General features: G+C 43.1%; 1 protein-coding gene across 26 annotated transcripts in view; it reads right to left on the bottom strand.

Annotated features, from left to right (window-relative positions):
* Positions 1 to 26,008, bottom strand: part of KCNMA1 (potassium calcium-activated channel subfamily M alpha 1) — a 1,075,276-nt gene that overhangs the window by 110,161 nt on the left and 939,107 nt on the right. For all 26 annotated transcript variants that reach the window (XM_077259420.1, XM_077259433.1, XM_077259414.1 and 23 more), the window contains one exon: positions 16,213 to 16,339. In XM_077259420.1, the coding sequence (XP_077115535.1) occupies positions 16,213 to 16,339 (127 nt within the window). The remainder of the gene's footprint in view (positions 1 to 16,212; positions 16,340 to 26,008) is intronic.

The raw sequence follows: 26,008 nt of genomic DNA, 5'->3' as shown, positions 1-26,008 counted from the left end.
AATACTGCCTGATTCAGGTGAGCCCTGGCTGCAGAGTATGGAAGTGGGGAGTAGTGTTGAGCATTCCGATACCGCAAGTATCGGGTATCGGCCGATACTTGCGGGTATCGGAATTCCGATACCGAGATCCGATACTTTTGTGGTATCGGGAATCGGTATCGGGATTAATATCAATGTGTAAAAGAAAGAATTAAAATAAAAAATAGGGATATACTCACCTCTCCGACGCAGCCTGGACTTTACCGCCGTAACCGGGAGCCGTTGTACCTAAAAATGCGCGCTTGAAGGGCCTTAGATGACGTCACGGCGCTCTGATTGGTCCGTAGCAGTCGCGTGACCGCTACGCGACCAATCATAAAGCAGTAACGTCACCTAAGGTCTTTCAAGCGCTTGAAAGACCTTAGGTGACGTCACTGCTTTGTGATTGGTCGCGTAGCGGTCACGCGACCGCTACGCGACCAATCAGAAGCTGCGGACGTCGGACCAATCAGAGCGCTGTGACGTCATCTAAGGCCCTTCAAGCGCGCATTCTTAGGTACAACGGCTCCCGGTTACGGCGGTAAAGTCCAAGCTGCGTCGGAGAGGTGAGTATATCCCTATTTTTTATTTTAATTCTTTCTTTTACACATTGATATGGATCCCAGGGCCTGAAGGAGAGTTTCCTCTCCTTCAGACCCTGGGAACCATACAGGATACCGTCCGATACTTGGTGTCCCATTGACTTGTATTGGTATCGGGTATCGGTATCGGATTAGATCCGATACTTTGCCGGTATCGGCCGATACTTTCCGATACCGATACTTTCAAGTATCGGACGGTATCGCTCAACACTAGTGGGGAGGCATTCTCTCTGCACTGTTGGAATGTGTATCTCATTAAGGGAGAGGTTGAGGCCACAGGTGGAGGCCCTAGAGGAGGTGTAGTAGGCAGAAACCATGGAGGAAGTGTTAAATTCAGTGGTTAGTCACACAAGCTTTGGGGATTCCAGCCTCTACTCTACCTGCTCCCACAGCCACCAGAGTTACCCATTGCCCAGTCAGCGAGGTGAATGCCCCTTGCCATGCTTCCTCGTCCAGGTGTCAGTGGTCAAATGCACCCTGTCAGACATAATTTTTTTCAAGGAATTGGTGATATTGTCTGTGACATGCTGGTGTAGTGCAGGCACAGCTTTCTTAGAGAAGTAATGGCGACTGCGCAAGTGGTACTGGGGTACTGCGACAGCCATCAGCTTTCAGAAACCTTCTGTATCCACCTGGTAGAAAGGCAGCATTTCTGTGGCCAACAGATTGGAGATAGTGAAGTTCAAGCTCTTAGCTTTCTCATGAGTAGGAGGAAAAAATGTTTTACATGACCACAATTGCAGTACCGAGGGCGGCTGCTGTGCTGAGAGAGGGTGGAGTAAGGTGTACATGGCAAAGTGCCAAACTGTGAGTGTAGATATTACGGTAGATTGAGAAAGATGTGGGGTGCTCGGTGTCTGAAATTGGTGACAAATCAAAAGCACTTCTGTAACTTTTGACGGGCTCTCACTCACCTCGACTGTTATGGGTAAACAAGTGTAGGTTCTGCGGCCGGAGACCTGTGTGAGAACACTTGACATAGTGATGCAGGAAGATGCAGCAGATGCAGTTGATGGGCTAACCAGTGGTTGGCAAGGCACAGGATGCTGCATTTTAGTGTAGTGAGATTCCCATAACTGATTCGCATTAGGATCTCCTCTATCCCAAGTGGTTAACGTCTGATGATGAGGGCATGGATTCTGCTCGGACCTTACCTCATCCGGCCCGGATCCAACTGAAAAAAAAATTGGGCATCGGTGCAGATGTGTTTAGTGTTTTGAGTCAGTGAATCTTTGGAGCAGATCTCTGATGCCCATGGAAAAGAATGTGTTATCCACTCTGCAGACTCGCCGATCTGTGATTCCCCACAGTCAGTTGGGTAGTTTCAGAGTTGTGAAGCAGGGGAAACAAGGGTAATTGGGGTGCCACTTCCGAGTACTGAACTGTGTCTGATGTTATGATATTAAGGTATAGGAAGAGGAGGAGAGGCCACTTGATGCAGCACTTACATCTACTGGAACGTGTGACACCCCAGGAATCCGGTTGTCACAGTGGTATTGCCTGCCTCTTGGGGAGGGTGATGTCATGCCTGGAAGTGAGAAGGGATCCACTTAACAGGTAACACTTACATACAACACTGTTCTGACTCCAGGCCAGAAGGGGGAACTCTAGACCCGGTTTCAGGATAGCTTCCCTATAAGTTCTAGTCTGAAGGACGAGTTAGAGGGCAGTCTGTGTGAGACAGTGAAGGGAGAGGTAGCACAAGAGGAGAGAGACTGGGGCCTGGAGCTGGGCTCACCCCAGAATAAAGTGCCAAGAAACCAGACACCGGGGTCCGAGTTTATGTGGGAACTGTATGCCCCACAGCAGAAACTGGAGGGCAGGAGATTGCAGGTCTCCTGGCCACAACTACACCCGAAGGCACAGCAACAGATTAGAGCCCGGAGTCACCACGAGAGAGGAACACCTGTAAAAAGGCTTCAGTTGCCTGCCATGTGGGTAGTGTTTTCATCTGAGGGACAGATTGCCAGAGGGACTTGAGGAAAGCTAAAGCATCAAGAACCTAGAATTCAGCGCAGAAAGGAAGGCTTCCAACCCCACATGGCTAGGGGGATTCCGAACCACTTCCAGGCTGCCTGGATTTCAAGATCACCTGTAACCTGTGCCTTGGACTGCAATTTCACCAGTAAAAGGTAAAGAGACTGCAAATCCTGTGTCCTCCAATTATTTTCTGCACCACACCATCTATCATCCCTTACCAAATCCACCGGGAGCCCTGGGAACCAAGCTCTACCTGTGGGGAGCTATACCAACTCTGCTGCAATACCATCAGCCCCAGTGGACCCCTTTAAGCAGTGTCGGCCACCTCTGGCCGAGTACCACAGGTGACGTCACGAACATTAGACTTTATTTTCCACTACACCTTAACCCCTTTTATTGGACACCCAGGGCCAAGGACCGGGTCACTGCCACCGTGACCACCCCTTTATTCTGTACCAGAGTACCCCACGGCCCTAGTGGGCGCCCCACATGCACTTTCTTGGACCTCATCTACAAGGCGTACCACTATGTGTCTGCCATAGAAAGGGAGTCAAGTAGCTCGTGCAGTAACATAAATTGTTAGTTGTCTTTGGATAGGAGGAGCTGATGTTTGTTCAGTATAGCTTTCAGCAGCATTACCACCTAACCCACGTACACCTCGAAAATCACACCTATCCCCCCTCCCAACACAACCTTGCTTTTTGCCCCTCATGTTGGATGTATCCTTTCCCTCTTTTTACCAGCTGTTTTACAACCATAGGTCCAGACCTGTCAGTCAGCTGACACTAAATGAACAATCAGTATTTATTTGCTGAGATAGTGTGGCTGGACCACAGAATTAGCACAAAAGATTTAGATGCTGAAATGTGGACCAGTGGCTGGACCACACAATTAGTACAAAAGATTGATATGCTGAAGTGGCGACTGGTCGCTGCACCACAGAATTAGCAGCATCATGGATTTATGTGCTGAAGTGGCGACTAGTCTCTGTAGCACATAATCAGCAGCATTATCACTCTATATGCTGAAGTGGCGACTTGTGGCTGCACCACAGAATTAGCACTCCAGATTTATATGCTGGAAAACCAAATTGACACAGGATCTAGGTGAGAATAAACCACCTAGCTAACTATCTGACTACTTGCAGCAGCAGACTCACTACGCTATTAGGCTACTTCCACACATCAGGTTTTTGCCGTCAGGCACAATCCAGCGAATTTTGAAAAAAAGGATCCGTTTTTTTTCCCGCCAGATCCGCTATTTCTCATAGAGTTGCAATAGTGCTGGATTGCGACGGATGGCCTAACGTTTCATCTGTTTTTTGCCGGATCCATCCAAAATTAGTTTTCCATCGGCCGGAAAAAGCGTACTGAGGAACGTTTTTGCTGCCTGGTGAAAAAATGCACAGCGACGGTTCCGGCGATAAACGGATGAAACGTGAGGTGAAATGTGTGAATCCGGCCACCGATTCCGGGTTTTTTACACTGAGCATGCCCTGTAGATATCTCTCTCTCCAGCCTTTGGCACAAGTGTCTGGACGTTGTAGATGGTTTCTGTGCCCAGATTGGCTGACAGAATCTCCACAAAATAAGTTAATAAAAAAAAGAATAACACGTCCCTCTCACTCATTATACAGCACCACTGTCCTAGCCAAAGTCCTAACAAAAGCATTAGTGGAAACGCGATCATTTTCCAATCTTTGGCAGAATTTTGCTGAATTTGAGGAAAATGTTCATGAATCCGAACACGAATCCAAATGTGCAAGGTTTGTGCCGAATTTGAGAATGACAAACGTTTTCCGAAGAAGTTCGCTCATCTCCAGTCATGAGGAGAAAACCTCTGCTGCATCCTCACCATAAAATTTTGCATCAGAAGTATGTAAAAAAATATCTAAACAAGCCTGATGCATTTTGGAAACAAGTCCTGTGGACTGATGAGGTTAAAATAAAACTCTTTGGCCACAATCATCAAAGGTTTGTGTGAACAAAGTGCACATGATTTCAGGAAAACAACATCTCGCCAACCATTAAGCTTGTGTCATGCAGTGCCTGTTTTTTGGAAGGAAGGTGGATCTCCCATCTCCCAGGCTATAAACATCGGCCCCCAGTTGCTGGCTTTCTTTCTCTGGTGCAGAAAATTGTGCAGGAGCCCATGTCATTCTTTCCCAATTTTGTTTTAATTAAACAGATAATGCATTTAAGGCTGGGGTCACACTTGCGAGAAACTCGCACGAGTCTCGCACCTAAATACCCGGCACTGCCGCCTGCCATCGGACCGGAGTGTGCAGCTGCATGTATTTCTATGTAGCTGAACGCTCCGGTCCCAAGTGCCGGCGGAAGTGCCGGGTATTGATGCAAGAGACTCGTGTGAGTTTCTTGCAAGTGTGACAGATTTTCTCTGTGTGTGTCTTTATTTAACTCTTTCCATTTTATTATGTTTATTACTAAACATTGGGCTTGGTATTATCTATCTATCCATCCATCTATCTATACATCTATCTATCTATAGATAGATGGATAGATTTAGCTATAGATAGAGAGATCTATAGATAGATAATAGATAGATATATAGATAGATCTATAGATAGATAATAGATAGATAGATCTACAGACAGATAGATCTAAAGATAGATAGATATCTCGATCTATAGATAGATAGATAGATCTATAGATCTATCTATCTATAGATCTATCTATCGATCTATCTATTATCTATCTATCTATAGATCTATCTATAGTTCTATCTATCTATCTATCTATCTATCTATCTATAGATCTATCTCTATCTATCTATCCCATATCTACAGTATCTATCCCATATATACAGTATCTATCTATAGATCTATCTATAGATATATACACTCACCGGCCACTTTATTAGGTACACCATGCTAGTAACGGGTTGGACCCCTTTTGCCTTCAGAACTGCCTCAATTCTTCGTGGCATAGATTCAACAAGGTGCTGGAAGCATTCCTCAGAGATTTTGGTCCATATTGACATGATGGCATCACACAGTTGCCGCAGATTTGTCGGCTGCACATCCCAAAGATGCTCCATACAAGGCAGGATGGATCCATGCTTTCATGTTGTTTACGCCAAATTCTGACCCTACCATCCGAATGTCGCAGCAGAAATCGAGACTCATCAGACCAAGCAACGTTTTTCCAATCTTCTATTGTCCAATTTCGATGAGCTTGTACAAATTGTAGCCTCAGTTTCCTGTTCTTAGCTGAAAGGAGTGGTACCCGGTGTGGTCTTCTGCTGCTGTAGCCCATCTGCCTCAAAGTTCGACGCACTGTGCGTTCAGAGATGCTCTTAGGCCTACCTTGGTTGTAACGGGTGGCGATTTGAGTCACTGTTGCCTTTCTATCAGCTCGAACCAGTCTGCCCATTCTCCTCTGACCTCTGGCATCAACAAGGCATTTCCGCCCACAGAACTGCCGCTCACTGGATTTTTTTTCTTTTTCGGACCATTCTCTGTAAACCCTAGAGATGGTTGTGCGTGAAAATCCCAGTAGATCAGCAGTTTCTGAAATACTCAGACCAGCCCTTCTGGCACCAACAACCATGCCACGTTCAAAGGCACTCAAATCACCTTTCTTCCCCATACTGATGCTCGGTTTGAACTGCAGGAGATTGTCTTGACCATGTCTACATGCCTAAATGCACTGAGTTGCCGCCATGTGATTGGCTGATTAGAAATTAAGTGTTAACAAGAAGTTGGACAGGTGTACCTAATAAAGTGGCCAGTGAGTGTAGATCATTCTATCTATAGATAGATCTATAGATAGATAGATAGATCTATAGATAGATAGATAATAGATAGATCCATAGATAGATAGATAATAGAGAGATAGATATATAGACAGAAAGCTAGATCTAAATATAGATAGATGGATAGATCTATAGATAGATAGATAGATAGATAGATCTATCTATAGATCTATCTATCTATTAACTATGTATCTATAAATCTATCTATCTATTATCTATCTATCTATAGATCTAGCTATAGTTCTATCTATCAATCTATCTATCTATTATCTATCTATAGATCTAGATATCAATATCTATCTATCTATCTATCTATCTATCTATCTATCTATCTATCTACAGTATCTATCTATATCTATGTATCCCCTATCTACAGTATCTATCCCATATCTATCTATCTATCTATAGATCTATCTATCTATCCAGGGCCGGACTGGGACTGAAATTCAGCCCTGGCATTTTTAAGCTCACAGGCCCACATTTTTTAACTTCTGTAATCTTGCTCTCTAGATAGTCTAAGTACAGGTCAGCAGCAAACAATCAAAGTGGTTTGTGTTGTGGACCTACATAGCCAACAGCCACTGACTTATAGCCAATTTAGATGAGCCAATAATCATGAAATGTGTGATTGTAAGAGCGCATCTTCCTGACTATTGGCTCATTTAAATAGGTTAGTAATCACCTGATGTAAGAGCAAAATGATTATTAGTCACGTGTGACCATTTTTAGTCGGCTTAAAAATCAAGGTTCTTGGTAGCACTTTGCTCCCGGTAAACAGGACATGCACTCCTGAGAACAGGACATTCTACGTGCACAGAACATATTAACAGTCACTGTGTGCACACAGAATTGTGTCCTCCTGTGTGAATAGGCCGTATAGGACGCTGACTGACGTGTATATAGCTGGTCGGTGGTCATGTACCATGTTATAACACAGTAATGACAGTAAAGTCTCATTCAGACATCCGCTTCTCACGTACATGTTCTATCTGTGGTTTTCATTATTTCTTTTCCATTACAGTCTATGGTGCTGCTCATAGGCCCATATGTTTTTGCAGACTGTCTCCCCAAATAAAAATCAGAGACATTTTCATTTTTTATCATCGTCACAGACAAAATCTATGAACCTGTGCCAACCACAGACAGCACATAGATAGCACCAGTGCACACTCTGCATGGTCCGTGATTAACATTGTAATGTACACTGTGTTCCAAATTATTATGGAAATAATATTTCCTCATATTTTCTCTAAATTACCTATCTGAATTGCAGTCATTGTTATTTTCCAGTCATCTACTATTCTAGTATAATTGCAATGTTTTGGAACAAACTGCCTATGAAAACAGTATCTTTTTTTAAAAAAATAAACACTCAAAATGCATGTTCCAAATTATTATGCACAGCAGAGTTTTCAACCTTTTTTATTTTATTTTGAACAAAAAAATGGTCAATTGTGAAGTTAGGCTGGTGTCACACTTGCGTTTTTTGCCGCTGCGTTTTAGCATGCGTTTTTTCCTATACTTAACATTAAAAACACATTCGTTTTTTAGCATGCGTTTTGACGCGTTTTCGGCAACGCATGCGTTTTTTGACGCGTGCGTTTAGTTGCAGAAATGCAACCTGTAGTAATTTCTAGCAGTGTTTTTTTGCCGCAAAAAAACGCATGCGTTTATTCGCGGCAAAAAATGTATTGCTGTCTATGTAAACGCATGCGTTTTTAAGCACATGCGTTTGCATGTGTTTTTAAACGCATGCGTTTCGATAGAAAAACACAAGAAAACAAAAAAAAACAGGAAAACCCTAACCCTAACCCTAACCCTTGGGTTACTAGGGATCCTAACCCTAACCCTAACACTAAGGTTAGGATCCCTAGTAACACTAGGGATCCTAACCCTAACCCTAGGGATCCTAACCCTAACCCTTAGGGTTAGGGTTAGGATCCTAACCCTTAGGGTTAGGGTTAGGATCCCTAGATTAACGGTTAGGGTTAGGGTTAGGATCCCTAGTAACCCTAGGAATCCTAACCCTAACCCTAACCCTAGGGATCCTAACCCTAACCCTTAGGGTTAGGGTTAGGATCCTAACCCTTAGGGTTAGGGTTAGGATCCCTAGGGTTATGGTTAGGATCCCTAGGGTTATGGTTAGGGTTAGGGGTAGGGTTAGGGTTAGGATCCCTAGGGTTATGGTTAGGGTTAGCGTTAGGATCCCAAGGGTTATGGTTAGGGTTAGGGGTAGGGTTAGGGGTAGGGTTAGGGTTTGGATCCCTAGGGTTAGGGTTAGGGGTAGGGTTAGGGTTAGGGTTTGGATCCCTTTATCACCTTGATGGTGTGGGGTGGATTATCAGTGACCTGGTGACCAGGACATTCTTCTAATAAAAAGCTACCCCTAACCCTAACCCTAGGAATCCTAACCCTAACCCTAGCTAATTCTATTAATAGTGGGTTTTCTAGTTGATTTTGATGATTGGCAGCTGTCACACACTTCTCAGCATGCGTTTCAAAAACGCAAACGCAGGAAAAAATGCATGTAAACGCGTCAAAACGCCGTGTTTTCTTTTCTGCATGCAAAAACGCATGCGTCTAAAAAATGCAGCGTTTGCATGTGTTTACATACGTTTTTCACCACCTGCGTTTTTTTTTAAAACGCTGCAGATCAAAACGCAAGTGTGAAACCAGCCTTATAAGCATTATCAGCTTATTACAGAATGAAATCAAACAGTTTTCAAGTGAAAACTTTATTCTAGGTGATGTTACATTTGTACATAGGACCTCTTGTTCGAAAGAAGCTTCTGAACTCTCTCGTCCATTGAATTTGTCAGTTTTTGGATGGTTTCTGCTTCAATTGTTTTGCATGTGGACAGAATACCCTCCCAGAGCTGTTGCTTAGATGTGAACTGCCTCCCGCCATCATAGACACTCCTTTTGCTGATGCTCCAGAGGTTCTCAATGGGGTTGAGGTCAGGGGAAGATGGTGGCCACACCATAAGTTTGTCCTCTTTTATGCCCATAGCAGCGAGAGATGCAGATGTGTTTTTTGCAGCATGAGACGGTGCATTATCATGCATGAAAATGATCTTGCTGCAGAAAGCACGGTTCTTCCTCTTGAACCATGGCAGGAAGTGTTGTTTTAGAAACTCCACATAGATTATGGAGTTCATCTTTACCCCTTCAGGGATCATAAAGGGGCCGACAATCTCTCTCCCCATGATTCCAGCCCAAAACATTACTCCACCTCCTCCTTGTTGGCGCCTTAGCCGTGTTTTCATGGGGTGTCCATCAACCAGCCATCCTCCACTCGATCCATCTGGACCATCGAGCGTTGCACGGCACTCATCAATGAACAAAACAGTTTGGAAGTCAGTCTTCATGTATCGTTTGGCCCACTGGAGCAGTTTCTGCTTGTGTGCAGTGGATAGAGGTGGTCGACAGGATGGCTTACGCACAGCTGCAAACCTCTGACGGACCCTGCATCTTGTTGTTCTGGGGACGTTGGAGGCACCAGCAGCTTCAAAAACTTGTCTGCTGCTATGACAAGGCATTTTTCCAGCTGCTCTTTTAACCTTACGCAATTGCCTGTTGGAAAGAGTCCTCAATTTTTCCTTATCAGCACGCAGACGTGTGTGCTGGGAATCAGCTACATACTTCTTGATTGTGCGATGATCACGATGAAGTGTCTTGGCAATGTTGATTGTAGTCATGCCTTGACCTAAATACTCCACAATTTGTTGCTTCTCAGCAGCCGACACATCCTTTTTCTTTCCCATTTTGGCCAAAAATGTAGGCTGCTTAATAATGTGGAACAGCCTTCTTAAGTAGTCTTGCCTTTATTTGGACACACCTGCCAAACTAATGTGCACAGGTATCTGCAATTGCTTTCAGTGATATAAAGAGCCCTGACACACATCACCATCAATGAGTTTAAATGACAAACAAAAAAAATTCTAACCTTATCACTCCTAAACTCTTTATGCATAATAATTTGGAATACAGTGTATAGGAGAAGCTTTTAATTAATTTATTTTTTTTCAAACATGAAAATCACTAATGAAATACTGAGGATAAAAACCAAGGGCTGGCTGGCAAGTTTCAGTCTGGGGGCAAGCACACATCACCAGCCCATGAAAAGGCCCCCCGAAGCGCTTAGCTAGGGGGACGCACAGGTGCACAGGCCAATTCACTGCTGTTTATTTCTTGTACTCCTTTCCCCCCCCCTTTTTGTTCCTCCTTATGTAAGGACTGGCGGAACGCACCGAGTTAATATAGATGTTATAATTTGTGCGCTCGCAGCCCGGGGTCCACCGTGCAGAAGAGAACCTGCTGCTAGAAGATGACGGCACTATATGGCGGTATAAGTGAACTCAGTTACTTCACTAAGTCGCACTGAAAAGAACACGCTGTGCCCTGTTAGCGTCACAGAGGAACACAGCTAACTGCTGAGCTGATGGCAGTCAGTGGTCATGCACACAGAGAAGCACACAAACACTCCTCTCCGGTGGAACCGGAATTCTAGTGGCTATTAGCCAGCCCTGAATACATACATACAAACAACTCACTGGAGGTGCCAGTATTCTAGGGGCTTATTTCAGTCAAACCCTATCCACATACAGGCGCGACCACAAATAGCAAGCTCATAACATGAAGTGATACTAGCGCATGGCCATGCGGCCATGCAAACCTTTTATAGCTGCAGCAGCTTCAGGACCTTCCTAGAGAACCAATGGAAGCTGCTACAATACCAGAGCAACTTCAGGACCTTCCTATAGGACCAATGGAAGCTGCAGCAGTACCTGAGCATGTGACCCCTGACCTCCAATCAGAGGTCTTAGCTTGGGCATGCTCAGAAGGGAAAAAGCAGGACTTAGTCCCAAAGACTATAGTCTTTTCAATAGGCACTGCTCCTAATAGCCAGTTTCCTACTCCACACTGATGAGGGGCAAATACCCCGAAACAGCTGTCTGTGGATGGATACCATGTTTTGGCATAGGTGGTTTTCCTTTATTGGATGCTGCCCTTCCCGTGGTTGTTCCTTCCCGGTGAAAGACCTGGCTATTCATTGCTTGCGTTGAGAAACACGTGATGGTGTCTCCGCAGCTTTTCTACATGCATTTGCATATTTCCGATTAGGGATGGGGGCAGTGTTCTGGATCACTGCGTTGAGAAACACGTGATGGTGTCTCTGTGGTGTTGGATGTTTTGATCTCCCCGAGGTCATTCACCCTTATGTTTATAGTCTTTTCACTAGGCACTGCTCCTAATAGCCAGTTTCCTACTCCACACTGATGAGGGGCAAATACCCCGAAACAGCTGTATGTGGATGGATACCATGTTTTGGCATATGTTGTCATGTAAGACGCTGTTCAGACCAGGTCGTCCGACAGACAGCGGTAATTCCGCTTTTGACCACTATTTGCTCATTGGCGTCTGCTAGATTTTATCTAGCTGTTCCGGGGTTAATTTACCTAATCCTCAGATTGGAAGCTGGGCCATTCCCATGGCCTTTAAATAGTTCTCCTGTTCATTCGGCATCGCCGATTATAGCTTCTGTCTTGTGCGTTGTTATCTCGGGCTGGTGAGGAGAGCTGGTGGTTGGAGATTCGTTGCTGGTGATGTATTTTCCTCTGTCTTATTTACTCCGTCCTATATTTGTATTTATTTTGCCCTGCACATTTATAGTGTGTTCCTGAGTGACTGCGGCGTGGTGTATAATTTCCTTTATCCTTGTCTGTGCTAACTGTGGGTATTGGGGAATAACATCTTCACTGGGTGGTGTGCGGAGGTTTCAGCCTAGGGCTGAGCTCAGGAGACAGGGTGAGGTTCGAGGCCTGGACATGCACACCTTCAGTGTAAACTCCAGGTAGAGGGTCAGTCAGGATTTCCCTAGTCTGAGGGAAACTGCAGGGGCCCGGGTTATTAGCTCTCGCTCACCTAGTCTCTCCCTGACATATACTATGTGGCTGTGTCGGTTCTGTTATATACTACATCGACTGTGCAATATACTACGTGGCTCTGTTATATACTACGTGGCTGTGCAATATACTACGTAGCTATGCAATATACTACGAGCCTCTACAATATACTACGTGGCTATGTTATATACTACGTGGCTCTGCTATATACTACGTCGCTGACCAGAATACTACATAGCTGTGCAATACACTACGTAGCTGTGCAATACACTACGTGACTGTGTTATAAACTTCGTGGCTGTGCAATATACTACGTGCCTGTGCAATATACTATGTGGCTCTACAATATACTACGTGGCTATGTTATATACTACGTGGCTCTGCTATATACTACGTGGCTGACCAATATACTACATACCTGTGCAATACACTACGTGGCTATGTTATATACTACGTGGCTGTGTTATATACTACGTAGCTCTGCTATATACTACGTACGCTGTGTTACATACTACGTAGCTCTGTTATGTATTATGTAGCTATTTTATATACTACGGCGGTTGTGTTATATACTACGTCACTGTGCAATATAGTACGTAGCCTGTGCTATATACTACCTACATATTCTAGAATACCCGATACGTTAGAATTGGGCCACCATCTAGTATATGGATAAGAGTGTTGGCACACTTGAAATTATTACAAATTATTGCAATTAAACATGTTTTCTTACACACATTGTTATTTCCTTTGTGTGTATTGGAACAACACAAAATAAACAGATAAAAAATGCAAATTTTACATAATTTCACACAAAACCTCCAAAATGGGCTGGACAAAATTGTTGGCACCTTTCAAAATTTGTGGGTAAATAATTTTGTTTCAACCATGTGATGCTCGTTCAAACTCATCTGTGGCAACAACAGGTGTGGGCAATATGAAAATCACACCTGAAACCATGTAAAAAAAAGGGAGAATTTGACTCAATCTTTGCATTGTGTGTCTGTGTGTGCCACACTAAGCATGGAGAACAGAAAGAGAAGAAGACAACTCTCTGACGACTGGAAACCAACACTGTTTAAAAATATCAATAATCTCAAGGTTGCAAGCTGCTGAAGAAGAGAATGGACTGCACCTCCAAAAGTCATACATTGATCTTATGGCACTAGGCAAAAAGATATATAACTGAACATGAGGTTCTTAGTCCAACATTCTGATCAGACTGCATGAAGACCATTGCCACTTCACGGCAAATTTCTTAGTGGGTCCCTATTGCCCTAACGAAGCGCAGCTGTGCGCAAGTCCATCTCCAGAGATCATGATGTTCCTTTGTCCACAGTGCACAACATAATCAAGAAGTTACAATCCATGGCATTCTCTCTCTGGACATTGACGGCTGAGAAAAATTGATGAAAGGTTGCAGCTCAGGAAAGTCAGGATGGTGTATAAGCAAAGAAATTCAAGCTATCCTGCAGTGTCAGAGTGCATCAGTGTCGATGTGAACTATCCGTCGACATTTGAATGAAATAAAACGCTATAGCAGGTGACCCAGGATGACCCCATAGCTGACAGAGACATAAAAATGCTAGACTACAGTTTGCCAAAATGTACGTAAGTAAATCAAATTCCTTCTGGGAAGGTGTCTTGTGGACAGAGGAGACCAAGATATAGTTTTTTGGTAAAGCATATCACTCTACTGTTTACTCAAAAGGGAATGAGGCCTACATAAGAAAAGAAGACAGTACCTACAGTCAAATATCGTGGAGGTTCAAAGATGTTTTGGGGTTGTGTTTCTGCCTCTGGCACTGGATGCCTTGACTGTGTGCAAGGCATCATGAAATCTGAAGAATAGCAAAGGATTTTTGGTCACAATGCAGTACCCAGTGTCAGAAAGCTGGAATTGCGTCCTACGTCATGGGTCCTACAAAAGGACAATGATGCCAAACATACTTCAAGATGCACTCAGAAATGGATAGAAACAAAGTGCTAGAGAGTTTGGGAGTGACCAGCAATTAGTCCGGACCTAAACTCCATTGAACACCTGTGAAGAGATGTTAAAATTGCTGATGGAAGAAGGCACCCTTCAAATATGAGAGACCTGACACATTTTGTAAAAGAAGAGTGATGCAACCACATATTAAGCTGAGGGTGCAAACAATTTTGTCCAGACCATTTTTGGGGTTTTGTATGAAATTACATCTAATTTGCCTTGTTTTCTTGTGTGTTTTTTTTCAATATACACAAAGGAAATAAACACATGCATAGCAAAACATGTAATTGCAATAATATTCTTGGAGTAATACTTCATTTTTTGGAACAATTACAAGGGTGCTAACACTTTCAGTGATGAATCTATATGTATATAATTATTATGCTTTTGCTTATATAGCGCTATCTTATTCCACAGCGCCTTACATACATTATCATCACTGTCCCCGATGGGGCTCACAATCTAAATTCCCTATCAGTTTGTCTTTGGAGTGTGGGAGGAAACCGGAGAACCCGGAGGAAACCCACGCAAACATGGGGAGAACATATAAACTCCCTGACGATGTTGTCCTTGGTGGGATTTGAACCCAGGACCCCAGCGCTGCAAGGCTGCAGTGGTAACTACTTTAGGGAGCAAAATATTTCACAAACAATTTAAAGGTACCCTGGAAGGTTCAACCATAACTACCAAGCAGCAAGCCCGCTGTCTTGGGGTCATATTCGACACCGAACTTTCCTTTACTCCCTATATCTGATCACTCACTCGCTCCTGTCACCTGCATCTTAAAAACATCTCCAGAATCCGACCTTTTCTCACATTTGAAACTGCTAAGACGCTTACTGTCACTCTTATTCATTCTTGTCTGGACTACTGCAACTCTCTTCTGATCGGTCTCCCTCTTTCCAAACTTTCTCCTCTCCAATCCATCTTGAATGCGGCAGCCAGGGTCATATTTTTGTCCAGCCGCTTCACCGATGCCTCCATCTTGTGCCAGTCATTACACTGGCTACCCATTCGCTACAGGGTCCAGTACAAACTCTTCTCTCTTACCCCCAAAGCCCTCCACAGTTCTGCACTGCCTTATATCTCCTCTCTCATCTCTGTCTATCGCCCTACACGTGCCCTCCGTTCTACAAACGACCTAAGACTAACATCCCCCATAATCCGAACCTCGCACCTCCGTCTCCAAGACTTCTCTCGTGCTGCGCCAGCTCTCTGGAATGCACTTCCCCAGACGATCAAACTGATACCTAGCCCCAACCTATTCAAGCGCGCTCTAAAAACCCATCTCTTCAAACAAGCCTACCACATCAACTACTCAGTAAACTAACTTTGCCCTGTTCCCTCCTTCCAAATATTACTCTGAATCTGCACCCTACTATTCATCTGTCTCCACACCCTCCATGCACATGATAACTGCACTTGATACTTGACTATTGCACTTAAACACACGGGCTGATGACCGGATCATGCAGCTTTTATATGAAAATCCCTATTTATTATAATTTCCAGACCAGAAATAACGAGCACTTTTCACCTATTGTGTCCCCCCCACTTCCTTGTAGATTGTAAGCTTGCGAGCAGGGACCTCACCCCTAATGTCACTGTTTAAATTTTTAAATTGTCTTAACTTGTACTGAATTTATTGTCTGTACATGTCCCCGCTTAATTGTAAAGTGCTGCGGAATATGTTGGCGCTATATAAATAAAAATTATTATTATTATTTATAAAGGTAAATTTAGATTTAAGGCATTCTCTGTGTTTGTTCTACTGTTTGAGTTGAAAGAGCACACACATTTTCAATCCTTTATGTCCAGCAATTCTGGTTTGTTTCAATTTTTTTCTCTTTGCTATTCAGTTTAAAAATGTAGTTATTAAAATACTAAATTCAAAATGTAGCATTAAAAATTAACCTAATTTTAGTTGTGTACAAGTACTCACCAAAAGAACTTTCTCCATCTCCTTAGCTGGACACCAATGGAACATGCCAGTGGAGTCATATTTTTTAACACTGCTGGAGTCCATGTTGTCTATTTGATCATTCCCAGCCATTAGTAAAGGATCATGCCTATTGTGGTAAACAAAAATGAAAATACATCAATATAGTAAAATAATGGTAAAACTATGAATTTCTTCTGGGGTTTTTTTGACAAATGAATTAAGATGTAGCCATGTCCAAATATATTCCATCAAATACTGCCATCTATAAATGATTTATAGTGTTCCAGCTATTTGTACTATAACTTCTTAACCTTCTTTTACTTGGCCCTTACTATTCAGAACATAGTGATGTACTGAATTTACAACTTGTTGAAGTTTTCCTACATCTGTATCTGAACGTGCCCTTAAAGCCTCCATGTCACTTGTAGGGCGGCACCACACTTGCATTGCGGGCAGAGCTGTACAACTCAAGTGAGATGCACGAAGCATTAGGAAAGCTGGAACCTTTGGTGCGGTCCAGCAGAGAGTCTTGGGATTAATGCAGAGAACTGATCTTCAGTTGTAATTAGCTCTCTGCTGTGAGCCTTGGGCAGGACTATACCCTATTTGAACCCCCAGCAGTGTGCTGCCAGGTACAAGTGTATATTGATCATGTCTACCATTTAGGGGATTGATGCTCGTTCATGCTATTGTTTCTTGTTGTTGACTTTGGAATGTTTTTCTGCCCACCTGCCTTACAATTCTATGTCTGACTTTGTGCTCATGTTACTGATATTAGCATCCTCCTGACCTCCTGACTGGTGTGGGTGGGTTAGTATTAGGGTTATTTGCATCGGGTGTTAATGATGATGTTAAATGTACATAATGTGGCAACATTTCATTAATGATGATTGCTTTATGAAGGAGTTAGCATTACAGGTAACTTCAGGGTAGACTTAAAACATAAGGCTGGAGTCACTCTACTGTAGAATACAGGCAAGTGCTATGCGAGAAAACATCGCAGTGCACTCGTCCCAGTGTTATTCTTTGGGGCAGCTCACATCATGGTATTTTTTCTCGGGTGTATTTTGCCGTGCGTGTAAAATCGCAGCATTCTGCGTACTCGCCAATGCAAGCCTATGGGTGAACGAAAAACTCGGACACCACATGGACAATCCGTCCAGCTTGCGACAGATACGCACACATTTTCCTCATTTCAGCCCATTGAGCCATTAAATTTAATGGGGAAAAGCGGAGAGAAATGTAAAGCCATACACATGTCATATGGATGTCATACTGATGCCATATGGATGCATAGGTGAGAGAAAATCGCATCATCGCATTGCAAATGCATTACACATGGATCACCATACAGAGAACATTTGTGTAACTCTTGGCAGGGAGACTTGAACCAATTTTCCATACGTTTAGTGCTGGCCTTAATGAGAAATACTATTCTAGAGTCTTCTATGTAGCTGACAGTCTCAAATTGCATCAGAAGTTTAAGGAGTTTAAAAACCTATTGCAATTGGATGCAGGGTAGGAAATATTAAATGAAAAATTGTACTCCCTCTCAGACTGGAGCTACTCCTCCACATTGGCTTCTGTGTTGTTTGCCTGTCTCCTGGTTTAAGCAATGTCATGAGATACAAATGCTTCTAACAAAATTAGAATATCAGCAAAAAGTGAATTTATTTAAATTGTTCAATACAAAAAGTGAAGCTCGTACATTATATAGATTCATTACAAACAGAGTGATCTATTTAAAGTGTTTATTTCTGTTAATGTTGATGATTATGGCTTACAGCCAATGAAAACCCAAAAGTCATTATCTCAGTAAATTAGAATACTTTATAACACCAGCTTGAAAAATGATTTTAAAATCTGAAATGTTGGCCTACTGAAATGTATGTTCAGTAAATGCACCCAATACTTGGCCGGAGCTCCTTTTGCATCAATTACTGCATCAATGCAGCGTGGAATGAAGGCGATCATCCTGTGGCCCTGCTGAGGTGTTATGGAAGCCCAGGTTGCTTTGATAACAGCCTTCAGCTCGTCAGCATTGCTGGGTCTGGTGTCTCTCATCTTCCTCTTGTTGGCCAATCAAACACAGTGATACTGTTGTTTTAAAACCAGGAATTAGTACTTTTGGCAGTGTGGACAGGTGCCAAGTCCTGCTGGAGAATGAAATTTCCATCTCCAAAAAGCTTTGAATATCAACAGGTCGAGTTTTGAATTATACAAGTAAGGGATTGTAACAGACCAGGCAACATAGAGCTATTTAGATGGACAAACCTCACTACGCAGATCTGTCAGGTGCATTAATTCACTTAGGCCACGTTCACACGTTCAGTAATTGGTCAGTATTTTACATCAGTATTTGTAGGCCAAAATCAGGAGTGGAACAGTCAAAGGAAAAGTATAATAGAAACATATGCACCACTTCTGTATTTTTCACCCACTCCTGATTTTGGCCTACAAATACCGATGTAAAAAACTGACCAAATACTGAGCGTGTGACCGTGGCCATAGATTCTGCTTGCTGTATATATCCATTTGACCTTTGTCAGGCTGGGGGTACATTGGTTTACCTTTTTGCTGCCAAGCTATTATACAAAGAGGAATTCAGTAAGAAAAAACCTATGCAATTGCAGGATCATTACTTGTTTTGCACAATTTTCACCAATTTTTTTAAAGAAAAAAATCAAGCACAACAGACATGTATATAACAGCCAATAACTGGATAATATTTTTGAGTGGAATATCTACCAACACAATATGTAAAGTGTCTAAATTGTCATGACAATAAATAATTCCCAGATAGAAGTATAAACTCAAACTCCATATTAATACACAACCACGAAAGCAAAGCCCCCTGTATTCCTGGCTCGTAGTTTTTTATGGCAAGGCAGCAACCCTACTCTTTTATAGTCCATATAGTGCTTTCTTATGTAAACGAGAACACACATTCTATTAGTGAAAGGCAGTAATAGACTGCCATCTTATTAGGTGGCTATAAACTGATGTGTCTTTAAAATACTGTTTTACTCTTCAGGCATTGGCCTATTTCTCTAAGCTTCAGGGTGAAGAAGCTTTAGAGCTAATTGCAGGGTGCACTATAGTTGTCTTCTCACACACTGGAACATGTTCATTTTCGAAGCCGGGAATTCTAAGCTGCTTCCTTAAGTCGCTGTTTGAGTGTTTCTCAGCTCCTTTCTGTCTCACAATATCAAAGAGCTGCTATTAGGATCTGCAATGAAGTAGAAGCGATGTGAATTTAGTCACTGTTGCTGTTTGTTTGGCATGAGGATAGAAAGTCAATTATTTGCTTTCACAGCGGACACTTTCTGACGCTTTGCCCTGCACAGTAAAAGCTTTAACAGGCTGGGCTTTTAATATTTTAGCAAATTGCCCAATCGGGTTTGGTTTTACGCAACTGACGGCCTTTAAAGATTCAACAGAGTGTCGCTTCAGAGTGGGATGTCTATTCTCCCCCCCTTCATCCATCACAGAGAATTCAAGACTTTAATGCTAGACAACAGTGAGTGGCTTCTGATGACAATCGCATTTGCACTGGAAAAAAAAAGAAGAAAACAATAGCTCTGTTTTCAGTGCTATGAAAGAAATGACACGAGGTGAATTTTCTTTAACCCTGTATTTTCCTAATAACTACATAAAAAAATCAATTAAAAATACCTTTAATAAATCAGTAGGTAATGCAATAAAATTAATGAAGCTGTAAATATGGCAATCTATTGATATATACCGTATGTATTATTTTTATGCTACATTTTCTGCAGAGACCTAAGTTAGGAAGAACGGTTCAGCCTTTTCCTGCACCAATTAGATACATATCTGGGTGACGTACACAAACACCAGGGCTATTCATATTGTCTCCAACCTTCTACTCAACCATCCTGACTCTGGAGCTTCCATACTGTAATAGAATAATTTCTTTATCACAATGGAATTTTGTTTTATCTGAGGGCACGGATTTCATCTGACCGCCAACGATTACTGGTGTAATCCCTAGGAATGCTGCACGAGTGCATTTACCATCATGCTAAATTGTTCTTCGAATGCAGGGGAGGTGGCAGCTAACTACCAATAATCTTTGCACTAATAGAATTACACCCAATTTTAGACAGGTTTTATTTTGCTATTATGATAGTATAAAACTGAAAATCGCATGAAGCAAATCACATCATGCTTGAAGACAACTACTAGAGAATTTTGAAAAGAAGCCCAAAAAATACGTAAAAATGTATTAAAAAATAATGAATTTATTTTCAAAAAATGATTTAAGCAATTTTTTGTATCCAGTTCATATACAAATAGTATGTATATAATGCTAATTTGATGAATTTCTCCTTAATATTATTTATAGAAGAGACATAATGGTACTTCTCCACATAGAAAAAGGCACCATCTTTATGCTGTTTAGACACTTACTATGTAACAAACTGCTTGCGATTTTACAGTGTTCTGGCGTTTTCACCACACAGCTTTTACAGGTGTAGGAGGCTCTTTTAACTTGTTTTACATGATAGAGACATCACAGAGATGGTGACACTAATTAGCTGCGTACACTTGGTCATCTGTATCCAACCAAAGATCAATGTGGGAAATCACTCAAGGAACAGGACGATGGCACAGCACAGAGTAACGATGATATCAGAAGTAACCAGCATACGTAAAACTAAAGGGATTGCCTATGTTATTGTATACCCTGCTTCCTAATTATTACAATTCGGCCATAATTTAAAAACATGCATCATAAAAGAAAGCTTTACAGAACGGCAGCAGACGCCAGTTGTTTGAATATTCACTCTCTCCAGAGATGAATGAAGCTGGCACAGGCAGCTTGGAGCACCAGCCCCATAGTGTTAACTAAATTTAGATGAAACCTGAAATACTGCTTTAAACTGTAAGAGCAACGCAAAGAGAAAGAAGTGCCAGAAGGCAACCCAAAAAAGCATCCTGAAGGACACAGAGCCTGCAGCTAAACCACAAATCTCACTTGGAAGGGAAAAGCACAGAGGGACCTGCATAATAAAAAAGAGATCTGTGTAATATCAAAACACATCCTGTCTCTGCCACCGAAACTGCACTCCTGCTCTAGTGTGAAAGGAAGCAGATCAAATGCACATGAAACAGCCGGCTGTGTGCTTCAAGTGCCCCCCATTCTGGTTCTTACTCCAGGCAGGGCAACATTAGAGTCAAGAAAGCTCATGCGTCTTTTGGAAGATTTATCAGACATAAGGGTAACCTGTCAGTCGTTTCATGCTGCCCAACCATGGACAGCAAGAGTCTGAACACTGCGGCATTTCAGAAAAAACATAGATTGATGATCCGGCCAGATACCATCGCCAGAGACCAGATTAGTCTTGCTCTAGCTCTGGTCGGCATCTCCAGCACTGCTGTATGTACATACGTGGGAGACACCTGTCAGTCACCTGGAGCAATGCAGGCAGAAGCCAACTGGATCCAGCATATTTTCCTCTGATTCCCAGATGACTCTGAAAACGATGTTTTCTTTAGAATCCAAGAGTGTTTTAAAGAAAAACATACCCACGTGACGTTGAGCAGCCAGGTTCTGATTCATGCTGGCCACTTGCGTAAGGCTACGTTCACATTAGCGTATCTGTGCGCAACGTATCATCTGCATGCGCAAACGCATGCCAAACGCATTTAAACGCATGTGTGCGCTGCGTTTTATATCCGCATCAGCTTATGTATGGCGCAAAAAAAAACGCTGCGTGTGCATGCATTTTTGCCTGCGTTTACGTTGTTTATGTGCATGCGTTCGATATTTCAAGGAGGATGTGTCTCAATGGGCGTGTCTCAATCAGTTCCTGGACATGCACAGTCCGAAATACGCAAGCGCAACGAACGCATGCGTACGCATGTCCTTGCGTAACAATGCGCTCCCATAGACAGCAATGCGTTGTTTTGACGCACTCATCCGCATGTGCATGCCTGCGCATATTTGACGTGACAAAAAATGCAACATGTTGCGTTCAGCGGGCACAGCAAAACAACGCATGCGGACACATGATGCCATCGCATTTCTCTGCGTACACAATGTTACATATAGGTGTGCAAGACGCATGCAGATCTATGCGGATCTGTACGCAAGTATACGCTGCGCACAGGTATGCTAATGTGAATCCGGCCTAAGGCTATGTGCCCACGTTGCGGATTTCTGTGCGGATTTTTCCGCTCACTTTGTGAAAAATCCGCAGGTAAAAAGCACTGGGTTTTATCTGCGGATTTTCCGTGGATTTGCAGCGTTTTTTGTGCAGATTCCACCTGCGGATTCCTATTGAGGAGCAGGTGTAAAACGCTGCGGAATCTGCACAAAGAATTGGCATATTGCGGAAAATAATCTGCAGTGTTTCCGCGTGGTATTTTCCGCACCATGGGCACTGCAGATTTGGTTTTCTATAGGTTTACATGGTACTGTACAATGCATGGAAAACTGCTGCGAATCCGCAGCCAAATCCGTAACGTGTGCACATACCCTAAAACACTCTGAAAAGTAGCAAAACGTTTGTTTAACTTGAAGTTGTGCAAATATTTTGCGACTTTTGGCCTTTTCACATCGTTTTCAGGCAGCTCTGCCAAAATGGAGGGTAGGGAGGAGCCAGCGTGTGACAATACACACCTGTCCAATTCTTCAAAACTGGCAGTGTTTCTTACAAAAGAAATGTTAATCAATATTACACACAGCCAACATTTTAATAGACATATTGGAAATCCATAATAGAAATTAAGATTTTAAGTGATATATATTTACAGTTGATAACACTGCAATTATTAACTGTTAAATGATGATAACTACAGTCGTAGTAATCTGTAAAGGTTTCTCCTGCTTCAAAAGAAACATGAACACATCACATCTTTTTTACAGACAGGGAACTTAAGTGTTATATTTTTACGGACTGTCCAGGATATTCCAGACAGTTGACAACCCAGATTACGGCCCTTCAGGTAGCAAAAAGACTTGGTACACCATTCCACCTCCAGGGTTTTGCATGCCCTCACTTTCCTCACCTGTGATCGACAATGCTGGCTCATTTGGATATTCCATTGTCTGCACAGAAAGTTCAGGCAAGCCAGCAATGTCAAAATCACAAGTGGGAGAGATGAGGGCATGCAAAACCATTGGGTGGCAATGGTCTATTGGTCATGCCAAGGGTGCTCCAAGCATCCTAATTAACATAAAATGTCAGTTTATACAGAATAAAGACAGTGATTAGACTACCAAATATGCAATTTTTAGAGCAGCTGTGTTCAGGGAAGGGATTTTACTGGTTCTCAACAGTTCTCTTGAACCAAATGTTAAAATTGGCGAACCAATAGAAAGTAGGATGCCAATCCAGTTGTCTGTTTACTGAACTCAATTGCATTCATTAACCGTGGTTCTGGTGCTGTATTCATGGTTAAAGGTGCAGTTAGTAGAAAGGAGAAGACCCACTCCTCCACCATGTCTGTTGCCAGGGCGAGGAGTGAGGGTGAAGTGGAGGCCACTGTAACACAGCACAGCAGGGGAGGCGGTGTCGCAGGGTGTCACCCGACGATCGCAAGATTGTGAGAGAGAAAGAGGTCATGAACCACATGAAGCTTATTGCAGATGGAGTGGGCATTCCAGCGTGCTCCAGAGACAGGGAGCAGGGGGGTGGGCGTCAAGAGCACTGGTTTTACGTTGGAGAGATCGCGGTAGTTCATATTAGATAGGGAGCCGTAGGAGGGGGAATTAATGGGAAGTATTAGCTGTGGGGGTCCAGGATTGGGATATATGTCACCAGCAGTGAGAAGCAGAGAGAGAGAGCAGGTGGGAGAATGAGAGTGGACGGCTTGTTTTATGTTTTATTAGGAGAGATCTGGTTGAGGAGCAGGTCAGTAGAGGAGGTCAGGTGAGGAAGAAAGAGGGAAGGTGGGATGATTATTTGATTATTTGGTTAGAGGGTGCTGGGGTTTGGGGATAAGGAAGGAGAGTGAGGATTAGTGGAGCAAACACTGTAAGGGAATATGTAAACATGGTGAAGGAGTAAGATGGGTTAAAAGAAAAGCTAGGTCCAAGTAATAAGAAGCGGTTACTCGGTAGACATACCCAAAAGAGACACATACATAGTGTGGGGTCCTGACTCCTTGACTAACTGTCGTTGAAATAACTGCAGCTTCTGGATACTTACCTGCAGTTATACATTGCTGAAGGACGCGTGCTTGACCCTTCATGCATGCACCCCTTAGAATGCTACTAAATTTATAGGACTGAGTAGAGGATCAGGTGAGAGGGATTGTGGGAGCTGGTTTGGGATAAATTAGCAGGGGACCAGCACACCAGGGGTGGATAGATGATCAAAAACACTGGGCCTGGCTACATCTATATGTTATAACACCTTTCACCAGGTAGCATCTATAGTGACTCCAACCATGGATATACAGTATGAGTATTGAGTACAATGCAACAAATGAATTATATCACAGATTCAGCAGGCACTGTTATATGCTATTAAAAATGTTGCAGGATGATAAGCAGGTGATAAACAGCAAGTAGTGTCATATCATTAAAAAATGTTGCAGAATGATAAGCAGCAGATGACAGACAGCAAGCAGTGTTATACCTGTGTGAAGAGAGAAGAGGCGATAGATGTCAATTCCTGGCAGTTGAAAAAACTGCAGCTTCTGGATACTTAGCTGCAGTTATACTTTGCTGCAAGACGCGTGCTTGCCCCCACACATCTGTTATCTGTCAAACATGCTGATATTATCTATGAATTTGTGTGCATGGTTTTATGCTAAGCAGTTGTGTATCTTCTTCCTGTGAGGTAGTGAGGTGATCATATGCAAGGGTCAATATGTATCCAGGATGCAGATAGAGTCCCATTAGACCTGCTGGAATGCCTTATGTCAACAGCAGGATGCCTGTGAGTCACAAGGCAAAATAAAAGTAAGTGTGGACCTGGTCACACTATTTGGCCAAGGCACTGATGAGCAAAACCCGTTACGGGCTTTTATTTTTGGAGTGAGCTACAGTATGATAAGTGGCACAGTTCACTCCTTCCAAGCAGAGTCTTACAAGTGGCCCATGGCCACAAATTCCAGTTAAAAACCCTGCATTAAAGGGTTTGGGTGAGCCAGTGTTTGTTTGCAAGTGGCAGAGCAGGTGGAACTCGCCCTCAGCAACCAGTCTTGGATACGGACTGTTGTGACGCCCCAGCTGTGATCCGGAGGATACCGTGTGCTGTGCACTGTGGGAGTTGTTTGGACATTAAACACAGTTGCTGTGAACTTTCCTGTGATCTCTGCCTATCTTTGAAGCAGTTGGTCCTCACTCAGCAGTGGCAACACAAGTAGCATTAGCTGGCGTTTCAACGGCAGCAGCAGGAGCAACTGCAGTATGAGCGACAGCAGGAGAAACAGCAGTAATGGCAGTAGCAGCTACAAAATCAGCAACAGCAGCAGACAAGTAACCTGTTGATCCAGCAGATCACCGCTCTGCAAGAGACGGCCACACCAGCCACCACGTTCCGTTTGGAGGCCTGGTACAAAGTCTGGTCTGCGCTGAGGAAGACGAGTCCTGAGGACGATTTGGAGGCTTTCAGCACTGTGTTTGAACGCAGAGTGGGAGAGCCTGCTGATGACCCAGTGAGCTAAAGTGGTGGCCCCCTTCCTGACGGGAGATGCCCAGAAGGCCTACCTGGACCTCAGTCAGGATGATGCCCTGGACTATGAGAAGCTGAGAGGTGAGATCCTTGCTTGACTGGGGGTTAATACATATGTGCAGGCTCAGTGGGTGTACCAGTGGTCC

This window comes from Ranitomeya variabilis, chromosome 4 (genome assembly GCF_051348905.1).
Source record: "Ranitomeya variabilis isolate aRanVar5 chromosome 4, aRanVar5.hap1, whole genome shotgun sequence".
Classification (NCBI taxonomy): domain Eukaryota; kingdom Metazoa; phylum Chordata; class Amphibia; order Anura; family Dendrobatidae; genus Ranitomeya; species Ranitomeya variabilis.
Note: the sequence above shows the minus strand (reverse complement) of the source record. Positions and strands in the feature narration are given on the sequence as shown.